Source organism: Mus caroli, chromosome 1 (genome assembly GCF_900094665.2).
Source record: "Mus caroli chromosome 1, CAROLI_EIJ_v1.1, whole genome shotgun sequence".
NCBI lineage: Eukaryota > Metazoa > Chordata > Mammalia > Rodentia > Muridae > Mus > Mus caroli.
The window spans coordinates 39,798,448-39,826,444 of record NC_034570.1 but is presented as its reverse complement, the minus strand read 5'-3'; the positions used below and the strand labels follow the sequence as shown (position 1 = coordinate 39,826,444).

The 27,997-nt window shown below is 36.7% G+C and overlaps 1 protein-coding gene across 2 annotated transcripts in view; it reads left to right on the top strand.

Annotated features, from left to right (window-relative positions):
* The window catches only part of Col5a2 (collagen type V alpha 2 chain), a 137,481-nt gene that overhangs the window by 74,757 nt on the left and 34,727 nt on the right, over positions 1-27,997 (top strand). For both annotated transcript variants that reach the window (XM_021175296.2, XM_029479102.1), the window contains exons 5-18: positions 863-895; positions 2,275-2,328; positions 7,350-7,460; positions 9,761-9,838; positions 13,044-13,088; positions 14,273-14,326; positions 14,719-14,772; positions 15,441-15,494; positions 18,423-18,476; positions 19,385-19,438; positions 20,050-20,094; positions 22,219-22,272; positions 23,511-23,555; positions 26,424-26,477. In XM_021175296.2, the coding sequence (XP_021030955.1) occupies positions 863-895; positions 2,275-2,328; positions 7,350-7,460; positions 9,761-9,838; positions 13,044-13,088; positions 14,273-14,326; positions 14,719-14,772; positions 15,441-15,494; positions 18,423-18,476; positions 19,385-19,438; positions 20,050-20,094; positions 22,219-22,272; positions 23,511-23,555; positions 26,424-26,477 (789 nt within the window). The remainder of the gene's footprint in view (positions 1-862; positions 896-2,274; positions 2,329-7,349; positions 7,461-9,760; positions 9,839-13,043; positions 13,089-14,272; positions 14,327-14,718; positions 14,773-15,440; positions 15,495-18,422; positions 18,477-19,384; positions 19,439-20,049; positions 20,095-22,218; positions 22,273-23,510; positions 23,556-26,423; positions 26,478-27,997) is intronic.

The window sequence follows — 27,997 nt, the reverse complement described above, 5'->3', positions numbered from 1 at the left end:
AATATTCTACATTAAATTTTATAGTCATATGACTGACAATACAAAATCATGATTTTAAAATATTTAATGTATCATATGTATAGATATACTGTCAGTTCATATTCTTGTTCTTGGTTTAATGTTCCACAATTTTAGAAGTGTGCTATACCCGATCCTCGTTGAAATTTCCCACTAATACAAAATCCTTAGGGTGTATTTATCCTAGTACTTAAGCAGAAGATTCACCATGGTATTATGGAATTGCTATCATTTCAACTCACAGATTTTATGGCAGTTTTCATCAAAAGTACAGGAAAAGAGTACACAGTTAATTGTCTGGTATTAGACACATTTTTACTTTACCTTTAAATTCCATTTTTTTTCTCAATTTTCTTGAAAAGTAAATACTTCCTGTAGTTTCCCCCTTTCATGTTTGCTATATCTTAGATTCCAAATATTTGACATTTATTAAGCCATATAATTCTATGAGATTATTTCATACACACCATTTGCATTTGAGTCTTCATACAAATTGTCACTTGAAGAAGATTAGTACACAGAGAATATGCAATCGGTTCAAAGTCACACAGTTGTCCTGAAGGTGAAATGTTAGGCTTAGTGCCCTTGTCTTCAGTGTGGGTGTATCACTCTCCATTGCAAATACTACATTCCTATTTTAGAGCTCAAACTAGGTGACACTTTAACTCCTAAGGCAGGGGGAGTACCACTGGTTAAGAACATCTACATTCTTAAAGATTCAGCTGTGCTTTTTTTTTTTTTTTTTTTTTTTTTTTTTTTTTTTTTTTTAATTCATCAGACTACTGAGTTTTCCAAGTCTTGGTGTAAAACTTTGCATTTACAAATGTCCTTCTTCCGTGTTTAGGTAACGGGTATACGTGGTCGTCCAGGACCTGCAGTAAGTATTTTTCTCCAGTATTTCTTGTGAATACTGAGCATCTTTGTTGACAAGGTATACATGTGGAAACAGCAGGCCACAGAAAAGTGCTTGGTCTCCCAAGATATTTTACTTCAACCCATTTCAGATTTAGATTTTGTATTTTGAAGCAATGCATGGCACACAAGGGCCAGCTTCATTCTGAAGTTGATAAGCTTTATTTTTCCTTATGCATTAATTTTTCTGCTGGTGAAAAGGAAAAGCAAGCTTTGTTTACATTGCTAATATTTTATTGACTGTGTTCTTTAAATAACATATTTAAAGAGTGCATTTGTATGCTGACTGATTAAGAGAGATTTATTTACTTAAGTAATACTTTGCAATAGAATTTGAGAAGTTATATACTAGCACAAGAGATTTCTGGCTTTGCTTGAAGACTAATTATCTTGAACTTGGAATATCAACAGTGTTTTAAGGTAACTAATGAATAATGTGTGCTCACATACATAACATTTAAATCTCAAAACCCACCAGATCTTTTGAAATTGAATACTAACATAGCTCTAACAGACTTATTTCAGGCCATTGTAAGTTTCTGCTTTTACACAATGTTATTGAGCAGGACATGGAATCAAGACACATAGTTCCTACTTTTCAGGAGGCTGAGGCAAGAGGATTCTTAGAGCCAAGGAGTTTCAGGGCTGCTCTGTAAAACAACTTAATTCAAAATCAAATAAAACAAAAGCAACAGTACTGTTTGTTGAAACAAATAATAATTTTGAAATAAAATATTTGTAAGTAGAACAGTAATTGTGGCAAGTATAATTTGAGACATTATAAGCAAATTATATTTGTGTGTATGTATGCAGTAAAAATAATATATTAAGTCATCTAGTGAATACATGAAGTGAAAGAAAACTGGCAGCAGCAGGCAGACCAGTGATGACTGACCTGGAATGTTGTGAACCTGTTTGAATGCACATATTTTACCAGATAATTGATAATTTAGGATCCACACTTTTATGCAAGTCTCTACACCTGAACTCTTTTTTTTTTTTTTTTTTTTTTTTTTTGTGCTTAGATCTTAATGGACAATGATTTACACTAGGAGAAGTCTGTAAAAATGGTGCTTAAAGATACACAATTACTAGTTACCCTAATATGCTTAGCTACACAGCATCTTTCTTTATGTGTCATCTAATTCTTTACAGATCTTCAAACTTCGCTCTGCCCTTTTGTGGATAAAATAATCACACACACAGACTTTGCTGTCCAGTCTTCCAGTGCTCTAAATTGAAATGTCATGTTTCTGTGTCAATGTTCTTATATCAATTGAATCCTTAAAATATCATTCATAAATGTTTATGTTCATAATCCTCATTTATGCTCTTATGCTCTAGGGCCCCCCAGGATCACAAGGACCAAGAGGGGACCGAGGCCCTAAAGGAAGACCTGTAAGTATACATCCAATGAGCTGATTTGCACTTTCTACCTTGAGGCACTGTTACAATAAATTCCACAAAATTTATGTTCATGAAATGATCTTTTAGCTGTCCAAATTCAGAGCAAATTACTGCATGAAAAGTATTGACCTGTGTTTCCTAGAGAGATACTATAACTGAAATCACTTATTCTTTATAAAGTCAAATTAAAATCAATTTAACTTAAGAAACAGGGTTAGTGAATTGTGGTGAGATCGCAAGTTATCATTCATTGGTAAATAATGAGAAGAATGTGTAGTCAAGGTAAAACACCCGAACTCTATGACTTTTAGTTAGCTGTGAAATACACAACTGGATAGAGGAAGAAGACATTAATTAATGAGTAAAATTTACTTTCATTTACAAAGAAAATTTATTTCCTAGGAAGAATTATTTTCTTTCCAAGGTACAGCTGCTACAGAGGGCTAAAGCATGACATCATCCAGCCACTGTATAGACTCATTATCTACTTGGATACAAGCTATATTATTTTGTTTTCATAATTATATTTTTCTTACATTCCACTCTAAAATCTATAGTATTTCATATTTTGAATGGCTGGATTAAATTTTTGTTGCTATTATTGTCCCATATTTAGGTTAGAAAAAAAAATTCATGTCATTTAATTTTTATCTCCAATTGTAGCTACTAAAATTTAATTCTCAATGGAAATTTAGCTGTTCAAATATGTTGTCAGTATGTAAGTGGAAGAAATAGATAAGCAAAGGGATAATCCATGTCTTACATGAATAGAATATATTTTAAGTCACACTGTTATGAACACTTGCTTCTAGTGTCCTTAAAAAGCATCTACACATTTCTCCAAGAACGGAACACTTTTACAATGGAGCTGTCCTTAGGGATGGAATTCATAGCCCTGTAGGTGAATGACAGTTCCCCCAAGCAAGTTGGGACCATTTGTGGGGGAAGAAATTGCATTCTCTCATTCTGCTGCGCTCTCTCCATTGCTGTCCCACTGAGCTACTTTGCAGTATTAATAGTTTAAAAGCTTTTAGCTCTTCAGGTGTCACTAGAGTATGAAAATGGCAGGCAGAAGGTGAATTCTATTGGGTGGAATCCAGGTGGTTACACAGAAAACATATTTTACCAATGTACTTGTACTACACACACACACGCGCACACACACACACACACACACACACACCCCTCTATCATCTATCTATCTATCTATCTATCTATCTATCTATCTATCTATCTATCTATCTATCTACTTATCTATCTAGATATAGATATAGATATTTGATGACACTGCCCAATGATACATGGAAGTTGCTGTGAAAATAATGATTGCAGATTCAGAATTTCTGGTTAGAAAACTATGAATTTAATCCCTATCCCCTCTCCCGTTTTTTCTTTCATATCGAGGTAGTTGTTTCCTATCTTAGTCCCATGGTAGAGAATGTTGATCAGATATAATTCTGTGTTTGGGTATAAAAATAAAAGCAGCTATTTAAAAGAGTATAGAGCAATTACTACTACAGGTGACCTTCTTCTTCTTCTTCTTCTTCTTCTTCTTCTTCTTCTTCTTCTTCTTCTTCTTCTTCTTCTTCTCCTCCTCCTCCTCCTCCTCCTCCTCCTCCTCTTCTCCTCCTCCTCCTCTTTCCAACTCTCTCCAAATACACTCCTTTGTTTCCTTGAGAAAAGAGCAAGCCTCCCAGTGATATCAACTGAACACAGAGTAACAAATGCAATAAGACTAGGCATAACCCCTCAGACCATGGCTGGATAATACAACCTGATAGAAGGAAAAATGTCCCACAATCAGACAAAAGAGTCGATGCTTTCACTCTCACTGTTAGGAGTCCAATAACAACAGAAAAACCCCAGTTAACAGCCACAGCATGTATGCAGATGCCCCATTAAGGCCTTGTGATTGCTGCTTTTAGATTTTTTTGAGCCTGGGCTGGAGATGGCTCAGCAGGTAAGGGCACTGACTGCTCTTCCTGAAGTCCTGAGTTCAAATCCCAGCAAGTACATGTTGGCTCACAACTATCTGTAATGGGATCTGATTCCTCCTTCTGGTGTGTCTGAAGATAACTACAGTGTACTCATCATATTTATAAGACAAATAAAATCTTTAGATTCTTGGAACCCTTGTGAGCCCTGTTTAGTTGATTCTGTCGACTCTGTTCTACTGGTGTCCTTGATCGCTCTGGCTCCCACAATCATTCCTACCCCCTTTCTTGTATGAGTACATTCCTCTGATAGTCTCAGCAGTGGTAATATATGTGATGGCAGGTCAATCATTAGCATTTCTTAATCAATTTCTTCTGATTTGTAGCTTTTGCTGATTATCTTGGTATAAATATCATCACTAATCTCTAGCTACAAGCATATCACAGAATACCGATAGGTAGAAGATTTTGATTCATGACACAATCCTCCTTGGAGATATTTGCTGGATTGAGGCCTTTACTGTCACAATAAGGAGTGCTATGAAAATCATTCCAGTTTCTAGCACTATCAAACAATACAAATCATTTACATCATGTAGTGTGGTTTCTTAACTTTAACACTATAAAAGTCTTGAACCAGAAAACTCCTTATATGTTGTGGGATTGTTGTCAGTTCTACCTACCAGATGTCAGTAGCAACCCTCATTTCTCTTCTAATTGTTGCAAATAAAAATGACTTGATGCTGCCAAATCTAGGCAAAATTGTACTGGATAGAGTAGTACTAATTAGATAGAAACTCATGAAGCCAGTGACCACCATGATTCTGTCATCAAAAGTCCCTGGTTTAGAGTGTATTATTCAAATTGCTTCACACTCAAAGGTTTTTGGTTTAGAGTACATTATTATCCAGGTTACTTCATGTTGACAAACTCGTCACTTATCTGGAGATGAACATTCAATCATATGTTAAGTACAAATTGCATGTGACACCAAAGGAATCATCTGTGCAGTGAAACATGCACCAATTATTGCAGCTGTAACATTCCATAATGTACCCATGTGCATGGTTACGTGTGCAGGACTTTGTGCAATCAAACTGCTAACCCGCAGGAGGTACAAAGTTCTTGTGGAGTATGCAGCTTTTCTTCATGTGAACGTTTAAAGTTTGCCACCTAGTGGCCATCCACAAGTACTTTTATGCAGAGTGCTGCCTGAGAGTATTCTGGGGGGATGGAAGAAAAATGATGATACACAGAACATTTCCTTCCCTAACACAAAATTTATATGACTAACTTTAATTGGAAATATAAAATGTATTTTAATGTATTCCCAATTCTAGTTTATTTTTATTTTTGTCAGTAAAATGTCCACATAATGTTTTTCTTATTCTCATTAAATTGTTTACTTTCATTTTGTTTTAGAAAAATTTCATAAATGTTTATTAATTTAAATTTCAAATTGTGTTAGACCAAAACACAATGGATATTTAAAGGCGATTCCAGGAGACTATGGAAGAGTCCAAATCAGACCCAGCTTGGCATCTGATCCATCTTAACCAACGAATATGTTAGCAGTTTAGAGAGTTAATCTAACCAGATCTTTTTGTTCACATAAAAAATAAATATTTTTTCTGTTTATTTTGGAACTGTTTCTGGAGTTAACATTTTACTTTTGTTACCTTTTTGTATATAATAACAGTTATCATTTAGTAGTTTAATTGGGGGGCAGTGAGAACTGTGAATAAGCTCAAGTACTACTCCAGTGTTCTGGTGTAGAGGTAAAAGGTGTCTTCACACTGTGTGATCCAGGAGCCTGACTCAAAAGCTGGAATCAGCTTGCTCATGCCTACAGAAAGAGTTTAGCGAATTGCCAGTGGTTTAGGGCCAAGAAGGAGGTTGATTTTTAAAATGTAAGAATGTTTTTCAAGAAGTTAAGTTTTGAATTTTCTAGAGTGACTTTTCTACCTTATTACAAAGCCATAAATGGTTTTGTTTTTTGTTTTTGTTTTTATTTTTGGCCCAATACTGAAAGACATGGATTCTTGAATATAGCAAAATATGATTAACCAGCTACTTCAGCTTGTTAATATTGCTGCATTATTGGTCCTAACTGTGGGCCAAGAAGAGCTACCCTCTTGACTAAGAATTAGAAGCTTCCATTATTTTTAAACAGCAGCATACCACTTTACTTAAACTCCATGTTTAGTGATAAAAGTGAAATTATCTGGTGACTAATGTGTTCTTCTCTTTCTTATCGGAGCTTATTAAGACTTTTAAGATTAACACACAGACACACACACACACACACGCGCGCGCGCGCGCACACACACACTCACATTCACATGTCTGATAGGAATGATGAAGCTGGGAGATGTAGCTTTTTCAGACTTGAGGACTTGGCTATTTCCCAAGCTGTCCTCAGAATGTGGGTTAGGAGGAGGGTGGGGCTTGGCAGCATGGTTTAGTGATCAATCCTCTGAGAACTAGACTCTGCTGGATCACAGTGCCTTGCCTCTGAATTCTCATTGGTCTGGTTGACCACTTGGGTGAGAAGGAAAGTAAAATGTGCCAGACTTAAAGTATAGAAGAGTGAAATGGGCAAATGTTATCCACAATATTGGGAGACAACCATGCACCAGATATTCTGCAAGTCTTTTGTACTTTGGAAGATGAAATATACCAAAAAACTCTACTGAGGTCCTTTATAATTTTGGGTAAGATAGGGTGGACTCAGATTAAGCAGGCTCTTTCTAGTTAACTGTAACATGCTGTAACAAGACAGGCGAGTGAATTTAGAACCTGTTTTTAAAATTCACATAAGCATCAAAATCTCACCAAACAAAGCTCATTCTAAATGCTGCTAAAGTGAAGTGATTTTCTGATTATTCTAAGATTTCATACATCAAGTAAAATTCTTACTAAGACTACATGTCCATAGCAGAAGTGCTGGACTGTGTTGAAACTGACAGTGTTTAGATTGTCTGTTTATAATTATCATGACTGCTATGTAAAACTGCATTTAGCTTTCTACAGACACATTTTAAAATGGTTCTAATGACAGCTGGTTTTCTTTTCTAGGGTCCTCGTGGTCCTCAGGGAATTGATGGAGAGCCAGGTGTGCCTGGTCAGCCAGGTGCTCCAGGACCTCCTGGGCACCCCTCTCACCCAGGACCTGATGGCATGAGCAGGGTGAGTTGTGTGTAATAACTAGGTTATTGTAATAACTAGGTAACATGAAAATAATTAATTCATTCTTATGTTGTTAGACTGTATCAGTTCAGAGGTTGATGGCTTACTCCAAAACCTGTATAGTATATGTGAACCTCCTATGAACAACAGTGAAACTGATAAATCCATGATAGATTGTTGGAAAAACACAAAGTGTTATTTTCTGAAGGCTTGTATCAAATTATTTGCTTTTATTCCAAACCTTTGGGTTTTGTTTTTTTTTTTTTTCTGGTTGACCAAGGCACTGTCCACACAATGAACTAAAGAACATACATTTCTGTCCTGCTGTTTCCCAGACTACAAAAACTGGCAAAAACAAGCCAGTATCCTCTGGGAGAGGATGCATGTCTATGATGATGGGAAGAGCAGGAAGTTGTACAGACTCTTGGGGCAGACCTTTTGGTCATCATGGCAAATGCTGACAAGAAACAGTTTATACAATAAAGGATTTGTTTTAGTTCACAGTGTGAGAAGTTCCCATCCATGGTTGCTTGCTCCATTGTTTCTAAGTCTCTGCTGGGGCAGAGCATTATGGCCTAATGTGGGGAGATTAAATACTCCCCTTCTCCCTGGCCAGGAGAGAAGACAAATAAAGGAAAGGGTTTGGGAAAAGACATAGGTCCCAAGAACATGCCCCCAGTGACTAATTTTATTCAGCTAGACCTCATTTGTGAGTGTTTCTTCATCTCTCATCAGTGGATGGAGTCATTGATCAGGTAATTCCATAGAGAAGTTACTTCCCATCAATCTACTTGTAAACATTACACTGGGGACTAAGATTTTATTTTTTTATATTTGTTTATTTTTGAGATGCCCCCTACCCCTATGAGTTTCAGATTTCCATTCATTTTTCTGGTCATTTGGCCTTCTTTCCTGTCCTTCCCCACACCTGATCCTGAAACCACCCCTATTCCCCTTCCCATCCTCTCCCCCACCCAGTCCCCTTCCTCCATCTGCCTCCTATGGTTATTTTATTACCCCTTCTAAGTGAGAGTCAAGCTTCCTCACTTGTGAATTCTTTCCTGTTTAGCTTCTTTGGGTCTGTGGAGTGGAGTGTAGGTAACCTGTATTTTATGGCTAATATCCACTCATAAGTCAGTACATACGATACATGTCCATCTGGGTCTGGGATATCTCACTCAGAATGATATTCTCAAGTTCCACCAATTTGCCTACACAATTCATGATGTCTTTGTTTTTAATAGCTGAGTAGTATTCCATTGTGTAGATGCACCACATTTTCTTTATCCATTCTCTAGTTGAGGGAAAATTAAGTTGTTTTTCCAGTTTCTGGTTATTTTGAATAAAGCTGCTATGAACATAGTTGAGAAAGTGGGGGCCCAAAATTTTAACACAGACCTTTTTTGGGGGTGTGTTGGTGGAGCCACAGTCAAACCACAACAGGATTACAAATATTCCTTAAATGTTAATATCCTACTTTAATCAAATAAAATGCTTTGTTCTGTCTACTCAATTGAACTCTTGGTGGAGGCATATGCTACTTAGTATACCACATAGTACAGGTGAACTTATGGAGTCTGAAGATTACTAGTGTTTTACAACTGTTCATACATTTGCTTCTAATTTAAGAATGAATTGTCTGCTTATTTTTTTGAACAATACAGATATTTCCCCACTATAATCTGGAAATTAATAAAACTGCTGAAATATAGTTAAACAATTTTGGCCAGTTTAATTGCCAGAGTATCTTAAAGGTCATAGAGAATGTGTAAAGCTGTTTCCAATTTTTGGAACAAGCAGAAATTGACTGAAATGATTATGAAAATTTTGTCAACTTACTTTAAGTCATTTTTTAGGTTATTTTCCATGAGTGAATAAAGAACACCATTTACTTAAAATGGAATCTGGCAACTTTAGGATAAATATTTAAAATGCATTCTTTAAGCTTTGTTCTGTTATTAGCATGTCCCAGGGATGGGAAGAAGCCAAATGAAGATCCCAGAATCCATAGCTGTCGACTGTGTTCTTGTCAGATGGCCCTTGCTTTTGTCTGGTCTCAGGCATATACCCCATTGCAGCATTTCTTTTCTGAACCAGTATACTTACAAAATGCTCTGGGAGAGAATGGTCCATCAAAACCGCACAACTAATTTTTTTTTAATGTGCTAAATTCAAATGTTTAAAATAGTTGTTAGAAGAGTCTTGTTTGAACATGGTAGAGTGTGCACTTTTCTCACTATTAAAAGTATGTTGATGCACATCTTTTACAGTGGAAACATTGTCAACACTTTATTTTATAGCCTTTTTCAGCTCAGATGGCTGGGCTGGATGAAAAATCTGGACTTGGAAGTCAAGTAGGACTCATGCCTGGCTCTGTGGTAAGCATGAAAGTTATGGATAAAGTATTTGTTGAAAGAAGCTTAAGTTAGCTAGTTAAAGGCCAATGAGGTGGCTCAGTGACTGCTGCCAAGACTGCTAATTTAAGATCAACCCCCAAGAAACATATGAAAGAAGAGTATAAACACTTCTGACTTCTACATGTGCAACATGGCACACACACACACATACACACACATACACACACACACATACTCACAAGCACATGTACACATACCCACACGTGCAATTGTATACATGCAGACAGACACATATATGCACTTATGAATACAAACACAAGCACACACAAACACACACTCACACATATGCACACACTAACACACAGAAAGGAACATACACACTCACATATGCATATATACAAGCTCACACACATATACACATACACACATATACACAAGCATACAAGCAGACACACACACAAACATTATAAATACTAAGAAAATTAAAATATTTTAAAACACACTTATTAATACCTTTAATTTACTTAGCAAGTCCTGCTGTGTGCAATTTAAAAGGCTAGTTGCGATCCATTCATACCCATGGTAAACATTTGTGAACATCAGTAAACTCTGTCTACATATTTCATTTAGTACTTGAGGAAGTACAGGACATAACTACCACCATCACACAAAGACTGTTCCTTTATAATGTAAAAGTGTATTTATTATCTTTTATTGTGCTGATTAGAAACACTGACTTGGAAGAGCATTCAAATAGATTTCCATTTGTATGAGTTCCTAATGGCCTAACAGGCTTTGGCTACTTCACTCCAACAACTCTGCTTCCTGGCTAGTCCTCTTTCGTCTCTGGTCTCTTGAATTTTCCATCTCCTCAGGTTACTTTAAAGTTGGCTATTTGAAGAATTCTAGAGTGTGAGAAAAAATTAACACTCTTCAAGTCAACTCTCCCATGCCTTTTGATCATAATAATTCAAAATTGCTCCATGTTAATGAAATGTCAGACAATAAGAAGTGAAGGTATACCTCATAGATTCTCACTCCTTTTTCATCCTTAGGGCCAGTTTAGGACACCTCAAACATGATTTGTGTATTTTCTAAATTACCAGTGGCACTATTGACTGGTTGGTTTGTGATAATTTTCTGAGATACCAGATTTATATATTTAAAGTTGAAACTACACATATATTTATACCTGCATCTTATCAAAATGTTATTTATTTTTAAGGGTTTTTTTTTACTTAAAATTAATATTTTATTAGCATATTTTAATTGTACATAGAAATGGCATTGAATTTTAAAAATTTTTTATTAGATATTTTCTTTATTTACATTTCAAATGTTGTCACCTTTCCTCGTTTCCCCTCTAAAAACCCCCTATCACATACCCCCTCCCCCAGCTCACCAACCCACCCACTCCTGCTTCCCTGTCCTGGCATTCCATTACACTGGATCATTGAGCCTTCACAGGACCATGAGCCTCTCCTCCTATTGATGTCCAACAAGGCCATCCTCTGCTACATATGCAGCTGGAGCCATGGGTCAGTCCCTCCATATGCACTCTTTAGTTGGTGGTTTAGTCCCTGGGAGCTTTGGTGGGTACTGGTTGGTTCTTACTGTTGTTCCTCCTATGGGACTGAAAACACCTACAATGGCATTTTTTTTTTCATGTACAGAATTTAATAATGTTCATTCTTGAGTTTTCCTTGTTTGCCCTTTTCTATTAACCTTTCTCTTTCCAAGCAGCCATTCTACCTCCACACTTTATTTTTTTTTTATTTTTATTACATATTTTCCTCAATTACATTTCCAATGCTATCCCAAAAGTCCCCCATAGCGCCCCCCACTTCCCTACCCACCCATTCCCATTCTTTTGGCCCTGGCATTCCCCTATATTGGGGCATATAAAGTTTGCAAGTCCAATGGGCCTCTCTTTCCATTGATGGCCGACTAGGCCATCTTTCGATACATATGCAGCTAGAGACAAGAGCTCCGGGGTTCTGGTTAGTACATCATGTTGTTCCAACAATAGGGTTGCAGATCCCTTTAGCTCCTTGGGTACTTTCTCTAGCTTCTCCATTGGGAGCCCTGTGATACATCCAATAGCTGACTGTGAACATCCACTCCTGTGTTTGCTAGGCCCCGGCATCGTCTCACAAGAGACAGCTATATTTGGGTCCTTTCAGCAAAATCTTGCTAGTGTATGCAATGGTGTCAGCGTTTAGAAGCTGATTATGGGACGGATCCCTGGCTCCACACTTTAAAGGTCCTTTTTTTTTCCTCAGTAGCTAGCATGCATAATGAACTAAAAATAGCTTAGAGGCTTTTACTCGATTGAACTTGATTCTAGTTAAACTGATTTTGCCTTATAAACTTTGGCATTATGTTTTCTTGTTCTCATACAGAATTAAAATTTCCTGAAGTCTGCATTTCTCTTCTCCTGGTTTCTTGTGGTTTGGGGAATCATTTAATGTGTAGATAAGGAAGATTGCTTATACTTTTAACATATGTTGTGAAAGAAAAAAAATGTTTCAGAGAACTCAGTACCCAGATAATTTTAAACTGACATTGGAAATTACCCAACAAGGACTGTTGGTTTCATAAACTGTTAACTTAGATTGTTATTTAAGTTAGGCCACTGTGGAGCTGAAGCATCAAACTGGCTGTCTTTGATAACTATGTGCCTGCCAAGATGTTCCCTTTTTCAGATGGTTTACTTTGTTAGAACCACCCATTTGCACATGTGCAGGCCCTTGTCCTAAAGAAACTGGGTGTGCATAGGCATGGTCATCTCTCCTTATGACGCAGAGAATTCACAATGAAATTATCACAACTGTCACTCAAACTTAACCTCCCAGAAGAGCAAGTTTGGGCGTGTCATTATGGCCCTCTAGTCAGTCATCACAGTCCAAGTTTTAAACACATTCACCGTTTTAAAAATGTAAGTTGAAGAGATGAGGAAATGGCTCAGCTGGTAAGAGTACCTGATGTCTCAGAAATCCCAGGTTTGATTCTCAATACCGTTGTGGTGGCTTACAAACTATCCATAAGTCCAGTTCCAAAGGGCACAATATTCTCATATGGCATCCAAGACCAATAGACACACACGTGGTGCACAGGCAAACATAAAAGCAAAACACTTATACACCTAAAATAAAATAAATAAATCTAAAAAGAATAAGTATAATGTGACATAATATGATATAACTTTTTCCCACTTGTTTTTAAGGGTCCTGTTGGCCCAAGAGGACCTCAGGGTTTACAAGGACAGCAAGTAAGTGTTTTTATAATTAATTTATATGGCATAACATAAATAAAGGTCACAAATAAGCCTCATGTTTCATGACTACTTTAGACAGAACATTAAACTTTAGAATTCTCACCCGGATGGAAAGGCATCTAACAATTAATCCTTACCAATAAAGAAGGACATGCAGCTTTCTTTTTTCATAGTTTATTTTTTAAAGTAATGTGTGTGTGTTTCTCTCTCTCTCTCTCTCTCTCTCTCTCTCTCTGTTCATGTGTGTGTGTGTGTAGACCACAGACTGAAGTCATATATGTTATTTGTTCTTTGCTTGATTTATTGAGGCAGTCAGATGACTGGTTTGCCCCAGAGATGCCCTGTTCCCATTTCTGTTTAGCAAACACTGAGAGGACAGGATTGCCACTATATCTGCTCAGATTTTACATGGGTGGTAGAGGCCCACAGTCTAATTCTGCCCATGTCTACATAGCAAATGCTTAATCCACTGAGATGTCCCCTAGCTCTTACAGTTTCTTACTTGTCCTACATATTCATCATCTAACTTCTTTATATTATATTACACTAGGAGTTATGTTATGTGTCTTTGGTTCTAAAATAACACAGCATTATTTCATGTCCTATAAAGTCCCCATAATTGATTTTTTCCAAGCCTCTGGCTTTACAATAAGATAATAAGAGGTCACTTGCAATTAGTATTATTGTAAATTAAAGTCAAGATGGTTATTCTGTGGAATCTTGCTTGAAGAATATTCTAATACTATGTAGTTCCTTCCCACATCTACCAAATGTCAGTAAAACTATGATGTAGAACTATTTTACTCTTTGTAATGATTTAATGGGTATTAGCTAATAATACTTCAAAAGAAAAAAATCTTTACCTCAATCAAGGTAATCACATTGTCATGACTGTCTGTATGGACTTTTCTGATGGTAAGTACTGTTGTCTGAGCACACATTCTGTGGTAGCACTAGTCTATTTTAACACAAATTTATCTAAACAGACCAATGAACTAAGTCTTAATCTTATTCTAATTTTTCATAATGAAATTACATTATATTCAGTGTCAATAATTTATTAAAATTATGTATCTGGGAAGTGTCAGAGACAAATATCAATATTGTACCTTGTCAAAAGTACAGAAATTGGTATGCTGCTTTCCTTTGCTTCATTTATCATTTGTTCTCGATTTTAGGGTGGTGTGGGACCTGCAGGACCTCCTGGTGAGCCTGGCGAGCCTGGACCAATGGTAAATATGGAATAAGCATGTCAGCCCATGGCACATGGCTCTACTTTGATGATGTGTTGTGAGATTATTTGTTCTCCTAGGCTTTAGTAACTTAACAAGAAATGATAATCCTGGAAGCCCTGTGCTGTGGATGGCACTTACGTTCTGTGGATTTTAACTCAGAGCATGAATGTTGTAGATTGTATTGATACTAGATTTGAACAATTCAGTGGTTCTGTTCTTGTGCACCAGATCTGAGACACAGAGATAAAATTCAGAACATTAGTAATGGTACTTGATATTTTTTCATTGTCTTAATAGCATTTGAATGGTATTGGAAGGAGGAAGTAAATATTCTTCTCAGCATTTTCTTTCTTTCTTCCTTCTTTTCTTTTTTTTTTCTAATTTCTTAGGGTCCAATTGGTTCCCGTGGACCAGAGGGCCCACCTGGGAAGCCTGGAGAAGATGTAAGTTTCTATAGCACATTGCTTTGCAGTCTTAAAGAGGCTAACAAGGAGCTACAAGGGTCAGGAGAGTATTCTGGTCTGATTCCTATTTCATTTCCTCATTCCTTCAGCTCCTATTAAATCCATTCTAAAATGTAGAGCACAGGTTAAGGTTTTCCAAAATTAGAAAGAACTCATTATTATGAAAGTGCTAAATTATTAAATACTATCTCTATGATATCCTCCAAGATTTTTATTGATATTTATCTTTGAAAACAAACAAAAAGCCACAACATTTTGTCTTTTAGAAGGCTGGAAAGATGACTTACTTTAAACATGGAACACATGTTTATTTTATTTTACTTTTTTACTGTGCTGGAATCAAACTTGGGGGATTTTTTCATGATAGACAGGGTCTCTATCTTGAGCTGTGCCCCAGCCCTTTGCATGTAAATTCTGATGTTCTGAAAGTGTTAGATCAGAACAGGTTATTTTGCACCCATCTCTTATCATTGATAACTTAAAACAGTAGGATTAAATGTTACCAGAGAGAGAGCCCGGGTTCTGTCTTTACAGTTTGCAGCATAACACAAAAACTTGCTATAGATATATCATCTGTAATTTGACATGTAATCTCAGAGAATAGTATTTAATCTCTCTGTACCTCTCACCCCCTCTTTCACATTAAGGGTGAACCTGGAAGAAATGGGAATACAGGTGAAGTGGGGTTCTCAGGATCACCAGTAAGTAATGGTTATCAGTATGTTGCCATAAAGGTTAAAGAAAGTGAAACTTCCAGCTCATTGTACACACATGCATTAGTCATTGGGTAAATGCAGGCACACAAGTGATATCCTGTTATGTCAAAATGCAAACTGTGGAGGGACATTTTGCCAGCATTACAATGAATTCCAGTTCTCAGAATTGCATTGGTCCCAGATGAAAACCTTAGTGCCAAAACAATTGTATCATGATTATAATACACATGAATACTCCCAAAACTCAAAATTACCACATTTATGAAGTATTTATTGAAGCCATCAATGTGACCTATTTACATCAATGTGACCTGAGTCACATTGAGTTTTGTTGAGCTCTAAATATGTTTATTGTATAGCAACTCATCTGTTTGAAATAATAACTTGAGTTTGTTGCCTTGTGTGTGTTTTTAATCAACTGGGGACTAAACTGTGGACAGGATGCTCCTTTGGCTGCTCCCCAAGTTCTAATGTGTCCTGAAATCCTTTATTAATATCCTGGGCCCTAAAATCTTAGGAAGAGAGGTACTTATTGCCAGGATGTCTAACAGCTGTTTTATTCCCCCTCAATTCACCCAAGAAACACATATCTGTGAACTGATTCCACCAGAATTCAAGATCTAGAACCTTGAATATTCCTCAAACCTGCCTGTCGGACTCTCATATTGCTTTGTTTGGTTTGTTTTAGTGTGTGCTAGGTTAGAATGGAGAAAATAAGAGACAAAGGAAACAAAAATAATCCTCTAATTTGCCAACATGTGTAGTTTCTCTTACCCAACAGGCCCCAGCTTAATCCAGCCCCTCTTCATTTTAGTTCCTATAATTTCCTAATGTTTCTATGCTTATTATAACCACCCAGTACTCCATGACCCTCTGTTTACTTTCTGGAAAGTGATGCGGTTCATTGCTGGGATTTTGTTTTAAACAGATGAATGTTGATCTCTTACTGGGATTTATAGGGCTCTAAGGATTAGTTTCAATTATGAAGACAAACCCTCATCTTCCTGCTTTGCTCCCCTATATAAATAAATATATTTATATTTATTTATATTTATATATTTATAAATAAATATATCCCCTATATAAATAAAGCCTGGGTATAAATGTAGACAAAGGCATGAGGTTTAGCTACTAGGACAGAGATGTCCTTTTCGACCAATTCAGGCTGGAAACTTCGGTGACCTTCTGCACTCTTCATGGACTCAGAGCGTGTATGTCCATGGGGAGGAAAGCACTCTGCCAGCACAGCACAGATGCACGCTCAGAGAAACAGCATGCATTTGTGCTGTGATGACAGGCCTGAGTCAGCAGAATGAGAATGAGTCTTTATGAGTGTTAGTACATCTAGTTCATTTCCTCCTTATACTAAAGTATGTAATCACATGGGAATTCCCCCCACACCATAAAAGCTGAAGTTAACTATTATCTTGAAATAATCATCTCAGTTATTCTCACATAGACTTGGATGAGTGTGCACTGAGTTGCTTGCTCAGGGTGAAGGGAAATATACATCAGCAAGAGGGAGGGTACGAGTTAAAAAAAAAAAAACCAAAACAAAAAAACAAATAAAAAAAATAAAAAAGTCTTTAAGGGACTTCTTGATGTGAAAGATTTTCTAAGGAAGCTTGTGTCAACTGAAGAATTAGTGGCATCTCATCTCTTCTGAGAGACAATTAGTATACCCTTACATGCTCTAGTTTCAAAACACTAAAGAAATATTTACCCTGCAAGAAGTCACAGAAAATATTGCTGTGATAATATCATCTGATTTTTTTATTGTGTTGCTTATTCATTCATTTGGTAAATAGTGAATAAAGACTATAGTGTGTGGAATGGAATGACTCTGCCATATGTGGAAATGCTGGGACAAGAGAAGTTTTTCTGAAAAGATGGGTGGAAGTGATGAGTTTCTGAGGCATTAAAACTTTCCTTCAGTCATTTGCCAAGCTAATGATTATTTATAGCATAAGGCTCTGTGCTATGGGTCTTACTGATGATTTAAAATTATAGTTGAAATTTAACAGTGGTTTGTTAGTAGCAATGTGTACTATCTGGGTATAGACCCTTCCAGTGGCAGTAGTAATGAGAATTCAATGCAAAACTAAATTCATGCAGGCAGAGAATATGTGTGTGTTTTAGTTTCTGGGGTCTTAGCATTAAAGAAAAATATATGAAAAACCTTAAATATTGTTTAAAAGTAGCTATATAACTAGGTTTCATTTATGGCTGTATCTCTATTCTTTGTTTTAATGGGCTTGACTAGAAGAAACAGAGTTAGCAGAAATAGAAATGAATGAGTTAAACACAAAGCCACCCTCACATTTCCTGACTATTTTGCTGAATATTTTAGCTCCTCATTTACCTTTAAGCAGTCATCGCTTCTATAAAGCTTGTCTTGAACACTTACTATTTAAAAGTTAGGATTATATTATACTACTCATCCTATTGCCAATGTTCAGACAACAATAAAAATAATCAAAGTCCTTGGCTTACTACATACAAGGACCTCTTCTCTCTCTCTCTTTTTTTTTTTTTTTCCAGACAGGGTTTCTCTGTATAGCTCTGGCTGTCCTGGAACTCACTCTGCAGACCAGGCGGGCCTCGAACTCAGAAATCCGCCTGTCTCTGCCTCCGGAGTGCTGGGATTAAAGGCGTGCGCCACCACGCCCGGCGAACCTCTTCTCTTGTACCACAGATGAAACTCAATGGAAAGGAGACCTCTCCATACACTTATCTTTGTGTGTCACGTGCCCACTTCCAACAGTGTGTTTGTCTTTCTAGTTTTCATCACCCCAGTAACACTTTTATAGACAAAATCCAGTTCTTTCCTTTATTATGTTGTATATGATGTGTCCATTTTCTAAGTCATTTTGTTTTATTTGACCACAATGTGCCTATGTACCTTTCTCTCAGGGTGCTCGAGGCTTCCCTGGTGCTCCTGGTCTCCCTGGCTTGAAAGGTCACAGAGTAAGTTGTCCTATTTTCTGTTTTTTACTGAGTGGGGCATGGGGATAATTCAGTCAAACCCTTTGTAATTCCGAGTGCCAATTGTCCTTCAGTGCTTGCCATTGCAATGCTCTTCTGCATTACTAAAATCATAATGCTACCCTAAGTTTCCTTTGAATTTCATATGGTTCTATAAAGCTATACTGTGTTACAAGAAATGATATGGTGAGTGAAAAGATTCTCTGGCTTACAACCTCAGGTAATAAATGGATGCACTTAGTAAAAGAGACAAACATTGTATAGTGCAATGAGTGACATAATAAAAATGGTGATACTAGGTTAAAAAGTCTAACAAAGAAGTTTTCTAAACTTAAGATAATGAATAGTAACTATTAAATGTACTGTTCATAAATATAATCTATCATCAGCCATCTGCTATATATGTGTCTGTATTGGATATAGGTATTATCTCTTTATCTTCTCTCAAATTAAATGTCTAAAACCAAGGCAAAGCAATTATAAAAAATGGGGTAGTCACTCTTTGAGTAGTTGAAATTCCAAGAAGAATGTGTATTGCTGTATTATCTATCAAGTAAAAAAATTTTTTATGTCTTTTGAGGATTTGTTCCAAGACAACCCCTACCCAAGCATGCGTTTAAAAACTTTATATAAATCTGTAATCTGTCTAAGGTCACTATAGTTTTTTATAATATAGATTAAATTTCTAGGAAATCATTACATTTTTGATGACTGATGCTTTAAGCTGGTATTATTTGTAAAATTTTAGAAATATAGTAAGCAAGATTTTACTTGTGAGACTTGTTTACATGAGGCACTTTATGTAAATGTGCTTTTTGTTCTTTCTTCCTTTATGCTTTTTAAAATGATGAAAGATAAAAATATTTATGAATTTATATTGTCCTTTTCAGGGACACAAAGGTCTTGAAGGCCCCAAAGGTGAAATTGGAGCACCTGGTGCTAAGGTTTGTCTAACACTTGACTTACAGTACCAATTCAGTTGCTGTGAGCACCTTTTAAATAAGGAATAATATGGAGAGGAGAGGGACTTAAATAAATGAACATCCAAGTAAATAAAAAGTTTCCTGGTTGCTTTATTCTATGCAAAGACCTCTAGCCCTTCTTTCTTCCCCCAAATGATTTGTTTATATAGGTAGAGAAGATAGCACAGATGTATCAGGAATTCTTAAGAGGAGAACATAATTATGAGATATACACATGGAAAAATGTTTTTAATTTTATTTGTCAAATTCCTAAGAAAATAATTTAGTTACTTTTAACATTACAAAATTTTATTTGGGATATGTTAGACATGTAAGTTCCCACTGACTAGTGATTACAATTTCAATCCTTTTAAAATCCCTAGTTTAGATTTTATTTCTTTCTTTGGCAATTAAAGTTTCATTTAATTCTTAAGAAAGGATAGTAAAACAAACTCTGAAGTCTTCCCTTGAAAGCACATTTTTCAAATGTCCTTTTTGAAACTGTGCCTTCAAAATCATGCATGTTTAGGCCAGCAGTTTGGTAATGATATTTAAATTTCTCACCCTGTGATGTATTCTTACCTCTGCTTTAGGGTGAAGCTGGCCCCACTGGTCCAATGGGTGCTATGGGCCCTCTGGTAAGCATCACATTATTTGTTTCTTTATTTTTCGGGTTTCAATAAGAAAATTATCAAATAAAAAGACATATGTTAACTAGTAAATCACTCTGAAAAGTACCTGAGAGAAAAGCAACCAAAGCGAGTTAGATGTTTGATGTGAATTTTTGCCCTTCCTGAAGTCACTGGTCTTCTTGGCTGTTGGATGCTCTTACTTTCCATGCAGCAATCCAGAGTGACTCTTATATGTGTGTTATTTTGTGATTGGGTTACCTCACTTAGGATGATATCCTCCAGATCCATCCATTTCTCTAAGAATTTCATAAATACATTGTTTTTGATAGCTACATAGTACTCCATTGTGTAAATGTACAACATTTTCTTTTTTATGAGATATTTTCTTCATTTACATTTCAAATGCTATCCTGAAAGTTCCCTATGCCCCACCCTCCTGCCCTTCTCCCCAACCCACCCACTCCTGCTTCCTGGCCTTGGTATTCCCCTGTACTGGGGCATATGATCTTCGCAAGACCAAGGGACTCTCCTTCCACTGATGGCCGACTAGGCCATCCTCTGCTATATATGCAACTAGAGACACAGTTCTGGGGGATAGTGGTTAGTTCATATTGTTGCCAGGCACTGGCATAGCCTCACAAGAAAAAGCTATATCAGGGTCCTTTCATCAATATCTTGCTGGCATATGCAATAGTGTCTATGTTTGGTGGCTGAGTATGGGATTGATCCCTGGGTGGGGCAGTCTCTGGATGGTCCATCCTTTCGTCTCAGCTACAAACTTTTTCTCTGTTACTCCTTCCATGGGTATTTTGTTCACTATTCTAAGAAGGAATGATGTATCCACGCTTTGGTCTTCCTTCTTCTTGATTTTCTCGTGTTTTGCAAATTGTAACTTGGGTAGTCTAAGTTTCTGGGCTAATATCCACTTATCAATGAGTGCATATCATGTGTGTTCTTTTGTGATTGGATTACCTCACTCAGGATGATATCCTCCAGATCCATCCATTTGCCTAGGAATTTCATAAATTCGTTGTTTTTAATAGCTGAGTAGTACTCCATTGGTAAATGTACCACATTTTCTGTATCCATTCCTGTGTTGAGGGACATCTGGGTTCTTTCCAGCTTCTGGCTATTATAAATAAGGCTGCTATAAACATAACAAAAGAATACACATGATATGCACTCACTGATAAGTGGATATTAGCCTAGAAGCTCAGAATCCTTCTTAAAAGGGGGACCAAAATACCCATGGAAGGAGTTACAGAGACAAAGTTTAGAGCAGAGACTGAAGGAACGATCATCCAGAGACTGCCCCACTTGGGGATCCATCCCATAAACAACTACCAAACCCAGACACTATGGCAGATGCAACAAGAGCCTGCTGACAGGAGCCTGATTAGTTGTTTCCTGAGGGGCTTTGTCAGTGCCTGGCAAATACAAAAGTGGCTGCTCAAATCATCCATTGAATGAACACAAGGTCCCCAATGAAGGAGCCAGAGAAAGGACCCAAGGAACTGAAGGGGTTTGAAGCCTTATAGGAGGAACATCAATATGAACTAGCCAGTACCCCCAGAGCTCCTTGGAACAAAACCACCAGTCAAAGAAAACACATGGTGAAACTTGTGGCTCTAGCTGTATATGTAGCAGAGGATGGCCTAGTCGGTCATCAATGGGAGGAGAGGCCCTGGGTCCTGTGAAGGTTCTATGCCCCAGTATAGGGGAATGCCAGGACCTGGAATGAGAATGGGTGGGTTGGGGAGAGGGGAAGGGATAAGGGATTTTCAGAGGGGGAACTAGGAAAGGGGATAACATTTGAATTGTAAATTAGGAAAATATCTAATAAAGAAAAAAAACAAAACAAATTTTTAAAAAATGACTCATCTATTTAGCTTCTTAAATTCAGGTTATGTGAAATCTATTTGTATCAGGGTTTGGATGTCCTTAGATAAGCAGATGTTCATATCCAAATTCACTCCTTTCAACATTGCCTTTTATGTTAATTATATTTCTCATAGGTCTCTTATATTTTATTTATAGTATGTCTATATTAGATAAGACAGTGAACTAAAACCAGCCTAGAACTCATATAGATGCCTCAGGAGATTTTTTTTCCTCCCATCTTATGTATAGGGACCAAGAGGAATGCCAGGAGAGAGGGGAAGACTTGGGCCACAGGGTGCTCCTGTAAGTATAGATCATGTATTTATTGAGAACTATGTTTAACTTTTTTCAGTTATGTTTTACTGGATATGCTTTGTAAATGAGGGCAAAGCAAGGCATATATCTTATGTTGGGGATATTTTTATTTTGAATGAACATCAAGTTCAAAATACTAGCCAGCATGCCATGACATTCTGAAAGCTATGAAGAGAAGAGAATTCATAGAACATACTTTCCCTCAGGTTCAGCCACCATTATCCTTTTGGTCTGTTCAGCACTGAGCCTTTCCAAATACCTGAGACAGCCATTGTATGCTTAGCCTCTTCCTTTACTCTCCATGCTGCCTCAGCTCATTATTGAAGACAACCACAGCAAGCAAGGATTACCCCTCCTCCATTTAATGCCAACAGGCCACTGAGGAATCCAGAATAAATTGGAGAGTTCAGAGTCTGCTCTTCTTGTAACACATTTGACACCAGTGGACTTTGGGTCTTAGGTCAGTTTTCTTAGACAACAGCTTGCATGCTGTGAATTGTGTATGAGAAATTGAACCGGGGTGCAATCATAATTTATACCAATGAAAAAAATGAATAAAGGAAGCAGACTGTGGAAGGAAAAGCTGGATGGTATTCCAATTGTCACAGAGACCTCTGCAAACACCCAGTGAGTTATCTGCCTCTGTAAACATGACCAAGGCCAGGGCAGAAGAGGGGAAGGACTGATACAATTTTGAAGGAGAGCATCAATTGCAGCCATCAGCAGGTGTTATCCCACCGACTCAATGAACCCTGATGGGGATCTAGGGGAACCCCTCAGAATCAATTTGAACTTAATTCTTGTTTGTGCCCCATGTGTTATTTCATTTGTTTTGCAAAAGCTCTTGTCCTCAGAGTTATTCTGGTCAGTAAAAGGCCAAGATGCTCAAACTCTCATTGTATATGGGTTTACCTGACACAGCATGATACAGCTAAGTAAAGAGAATATTTTGATCTACTTTCTTTCTTAAATCTTGATTATTAATTGCTTTTTGTTTGTTTGGCTTTTACTGATACAAGTATAAATATGTTTATTGCTACTTGATCTGCTTTTTAGAAACTCATGCCTTTTTTGCCATTAGTTCAGTGGCTTTTGTTATCTGTCAGCCTTAATATTTTTCTTCAATATTTTCACTGGAAATTGGGAAACAAATGAATCATGAAAAAACCAAGTGAAAGACACAGTTCTCTATCTCTTTTTAAATTCTCCCCTTTTCTGGAAATTAGGGACAACGAGGTGCCCATGGTATGCCTGGAAAACCTGGACCAATGGTGAGTTCTGTTATTTTTCATAATAATTAATTACTTAATCTATTTTTCATTTGTATATTTTTATTACTCATTTATTTATTCATCCATTATTTTATTTGTTTTGTGTAGACATTTACAGAACACCTTCTGTGTTCTACACACTTGGCTTAAAATCATGATAAACACAGTTCTTATTTTTGAAAACTGGATATATTAATTAATATAAACATGTAATACTACTATTAATGCTGTTGTGTAGAGTGAATTTGAAATATAGGGACATAGAGGAGGATGTGCTTAAACCTATAATAGATGAAGGATATAAATAAAAGAATTAAATATGAATATCAGTAAAACCTTGAGTCATTAATATCTAAAAAGGCATGAGTGTAATTCCATCTATAGAATGAGTAAGTGAAAAAATATGAGGTAATACTAAGAGTAAAATTGAATCATCAGGCAGGTACTAGGTCACACAATTTCATCTACTATGTTAAGGAATGCTTAATGTCTTTCCTATCTCACATATTGAGAAACAATTCTGTAGCGTTAAGCACAGATATGCATGACCAGACAGCATCAGTTGTTGAAATTGTAGATGGATGAAGATAGTCAAGACAGAGTGTGAATACCATTAATTTAATTCCAGAAAGGAGCTGTAAAATTGTAAACTAAATCTATTATATTGGCAGTGAAGCCCCCTTATATATTAGTGAGCTAAGAAAGGCCAATTACTCATTGTTTTTCTGGTTTAAGGAGTTTGGTACATGATGATATTTAACTAAAATTAGTGTAAGTCTGTGTTCTGATTGCAACCATTTTATAGAGAACTTTTGAATCTATATTCATCAAGATACAGGTAGTTCTCTAATTTCATGAACTTATGATGTCATTCACTTTTTCCTTATATGTAGTCCTATCATATGTCTATCTTTCATCCTTCTTATTCCATAGGTATCTTAAGATCCTTTATGTCTTTGCATATCTGGGAAGTTAATGAGAAAAGGAGGATTTTCAGTGGATACAAATCTCTATTTATTGTGCCAAGGACTCTTAAATTATAACTCTATAAGCTAAACAAAACCAAATCTTTCTAGTAGCTGAGTGATATAGTTTTTTCTGATCTGTGAAGCAATTGGTTCATATATGGTTTTCTAAATTTGCATAATTTTTACTGGTACTTTAGTTCTCTAGTAGTGCTACCTTGGTTTTCAAAAATGTGTCATGTTCCATTTACAGTTAACATGGTTATTCATAAAATATACCGAATAGAATAGATTTGTGATTAAAAGGCCTGTGGATTTTTTTTTTTTGGAAAGAATAAAAGTTAATTCAAGCAGCTGCACAAGATAAATTGTGCAAATATTACAAAACCTCATTAAAGTGAAGTAGAAAGTACAGAGGGGGATTTAGATCACATGGGCTAATTTTAAAGTTTGGGATTTTTTTCTATATTCCCAAAGACAAATAGAAATACATTATTCAAACTTTTTGGCCCCAAGTATTTTTCTTCCTCCTATTTCCCATAAAAATGATATGAAATTTAGGAAAAAATGAGTATACTCTAAAAGAATTATATTCATCACAACTCATAGAATCCAAGTATGTTCCATGATTAGCTCTGGACCCCTAAAGTCATACCTTTTAAACTGTTTTACACTGATCCCAGAAGTTGTCTATGCTTTTCCAAACATTGAAAGTCATAAATAACACATGCTAGTGCCTTATCCAGATGGCTGTGAGCTGTCATGTGTATACTAGGAACTAAACTCAGATCTTCTACAAAAGCAGCAAGTGATTTTTTTTCCTGAAGCATCATCTCTTCAGACTTGGTAACTCAATTCTTATGGTTGATATCATTTGAGAACTACTTTGGGACAGTGTTGCATGATGTTTGGAATATAATCACATTGTTCTTTTTTATGTACAGATTGTTTTAATCTGTGGAAATACATTTTTTTCCTTCAAAGAATAGAAAAATAACATAATTGTATATTGATTAAAAAGATGTGATTACTTCAGAATCCTGAAGAATTAGGCTCTAATGCCAGTGAGGGAATGGATTTGACAGACAGATCAAAAACAAGCAGGATAGGAGTGAAAACTTTCTTCTTCCATGTCCCTTAAATAGGCTGCCAGCAGAAGATGTGATCGCATTTAAAGATGTATCTTGGCCACCTCAAAAGATCACAAATGATTTAATTAAAAAAAAATCTCTCACAGGTGTACCTAGCTGCTTGAGTTTTAGTTGATTCCAGATGTAATTCAGTTGACAACCAAGAATAGCCAACTCCTATCTGTACAACAGTATACCACTGAGCATCAGAATGAGTATAAACATATGGGACATGGGTAAGTTTTGAGTAGGAGAAGTCAAATGCACAGACAGAGTGCATGTCACATAATTCTCTATATACTTCCACTCTGGGAAATGCAATCTCTTTTTATTTTCATAAGAAGCTGGAGGCTGGTTTCCTGGAAAGGCAGAGTAGGAAAGATTACAAGGAGCACTGGGATGGTGATATAGTCCTCATTTTGTGTTGTGTCTTTGGAAGCATATGCCCGTGTCAAACATCTCAGACTATACACTTTAAGTTTGGGTAGTTTGATTAAGAAGCAAGAGACTAGAGTGTGTAACAGCAAAGGGGAACCATGTTTCTTGGGTGAAGAGAAAGTGCTACAATTTCTCATGCCTTTAAAATGTTATAGTCATTTAACAACTGAAGTTTTCTTTCTAACTGTGTTTTGTAAGTGAGAAATTTTGATTCTGGCAATTTCTGCAGTTACTAAAAGAAAAATCACTTATGTGTCATGATGTAAATACCTTGAATAAAGTAAATTTTCTTGAAAAAAAAGATGTGATTATTTTACAATTTTCCCCACACTTAGGGTCCTCTTGGGATACCTGGCTCTTCTGGTTTTCCAGGAAATCCTGGAATGAAGGTAAGTTTGTGACAGTACTTGATGAGTGAAGGACATTTCAGTAATTGAAGAGTGTGGGAGTTATTCTTAACAAGGAAAGAGCCCAGAGTAGTACGTCCTTAAGCAAGGGGGAAAAAAAAAAGAAGACATGGGGAAAAATGAAAGCTGTTGTATGATGTGCCATTAAAGGAAATTTACTTAAAGCTGTGTAATTGGACTCAAGACAGACTTTTGAAATGGCTGCAAGAAGACCATCTTTGAACTGAGCGAATACTCTGTTCTTGGATACAATGTGGAAAGTAATCAAAAGCAGACTGTTTTAAGCAATGGGAAGTTAAATTAGATCTTGCCAAAAAGGGTTGCTTTGTCATAATATGCTGGCCATTATTCTGCCCCTCCCTGCCCGAGCTTTTAAAGATGTGAGCAGGGAGGACACTTGGATTTCCATGTGGGAATGGATTAAAGTATTCAGTGGGAATTGTATTCTGTCACAATTTGTTCTTTCATGTTCTTTAGGAGAGAGTCAAAGGTACTATAGTAATGGGACATTAAGATTATACTAGCTAAATCACAAATTCAAAACACCAATTCTAAGTTGAGAGCCACTGGATTTAATTTCCCCTTACTGCAGTAGCAGTAAATTTCTTCATCTTGAAAAAAAATTTCTTTACAAGATTCAGCTTGAGAATTTCACTGCTTACATGGCCCACCAGGAACTTCTCTGTGCCTTAAGACAGAGGTGCTTACTGACAGGAGCCTGATATAGCTGTCTCTTGAGAGGCTCTGCCAGATCCTGACAAATACAGAGGTGGATGCTCACAGCCAACCATTGGACTGAACACTGGGTCCCCAATGGGGTCCCCAAGGGAGGTGTTAGAGAAAGGACTGAAGGAGCTGAAGGGGTTTGCAACCCCATAGGAAGAACAATAATATCAACCAACCAGATTCCCCAGAGCTCTCAGGGAATAAACCACCAACCAAGGAGTACACATGGGGTGACCCATGACTCCAGCCACAAATGTAGCAGAGGATGGCTTTGTTGAGCAATCAATGGGAGGAGAGGCTTTTGCCCCTATGAAGGCTTGATGCCCCAGTGTAGGGGAATGCCAGGGCAGAAAGGCAGAGAGTAAGTGGGTGGGGGAACACCCTCATAGAAGCAGGGAAATGAGAAGGAATAGGAGGTTTTGGGGAGGGGGAAACAGGAAAGGGGACAACATTTGAAATGCAAATAAAGAAAATATCCAATAAAAATTGAAAAGAAGCAAACAAAAAAGATTAAATGTGATTATTTGTATAAATCCTTAGTATAAAGGGGGCAGAATTCCAATCAATATACTGTAGGTTCATGCTTCTTGTTAGTAGCTGCACTCAGATTGAATTTGAATTTAGAAATTGAAAGAATCTGCCATTTTAACTATTCTTTGAATTGTGAGGATCATTTTGTCTAACTCTCCAGGTTGGAAGCTGTAAACTGAAGTCTTAAGTTATTTCAGCAACTGGTTCCTTCTTTCATCGAGAACCAATTTCCTTTAGGTCTCTGA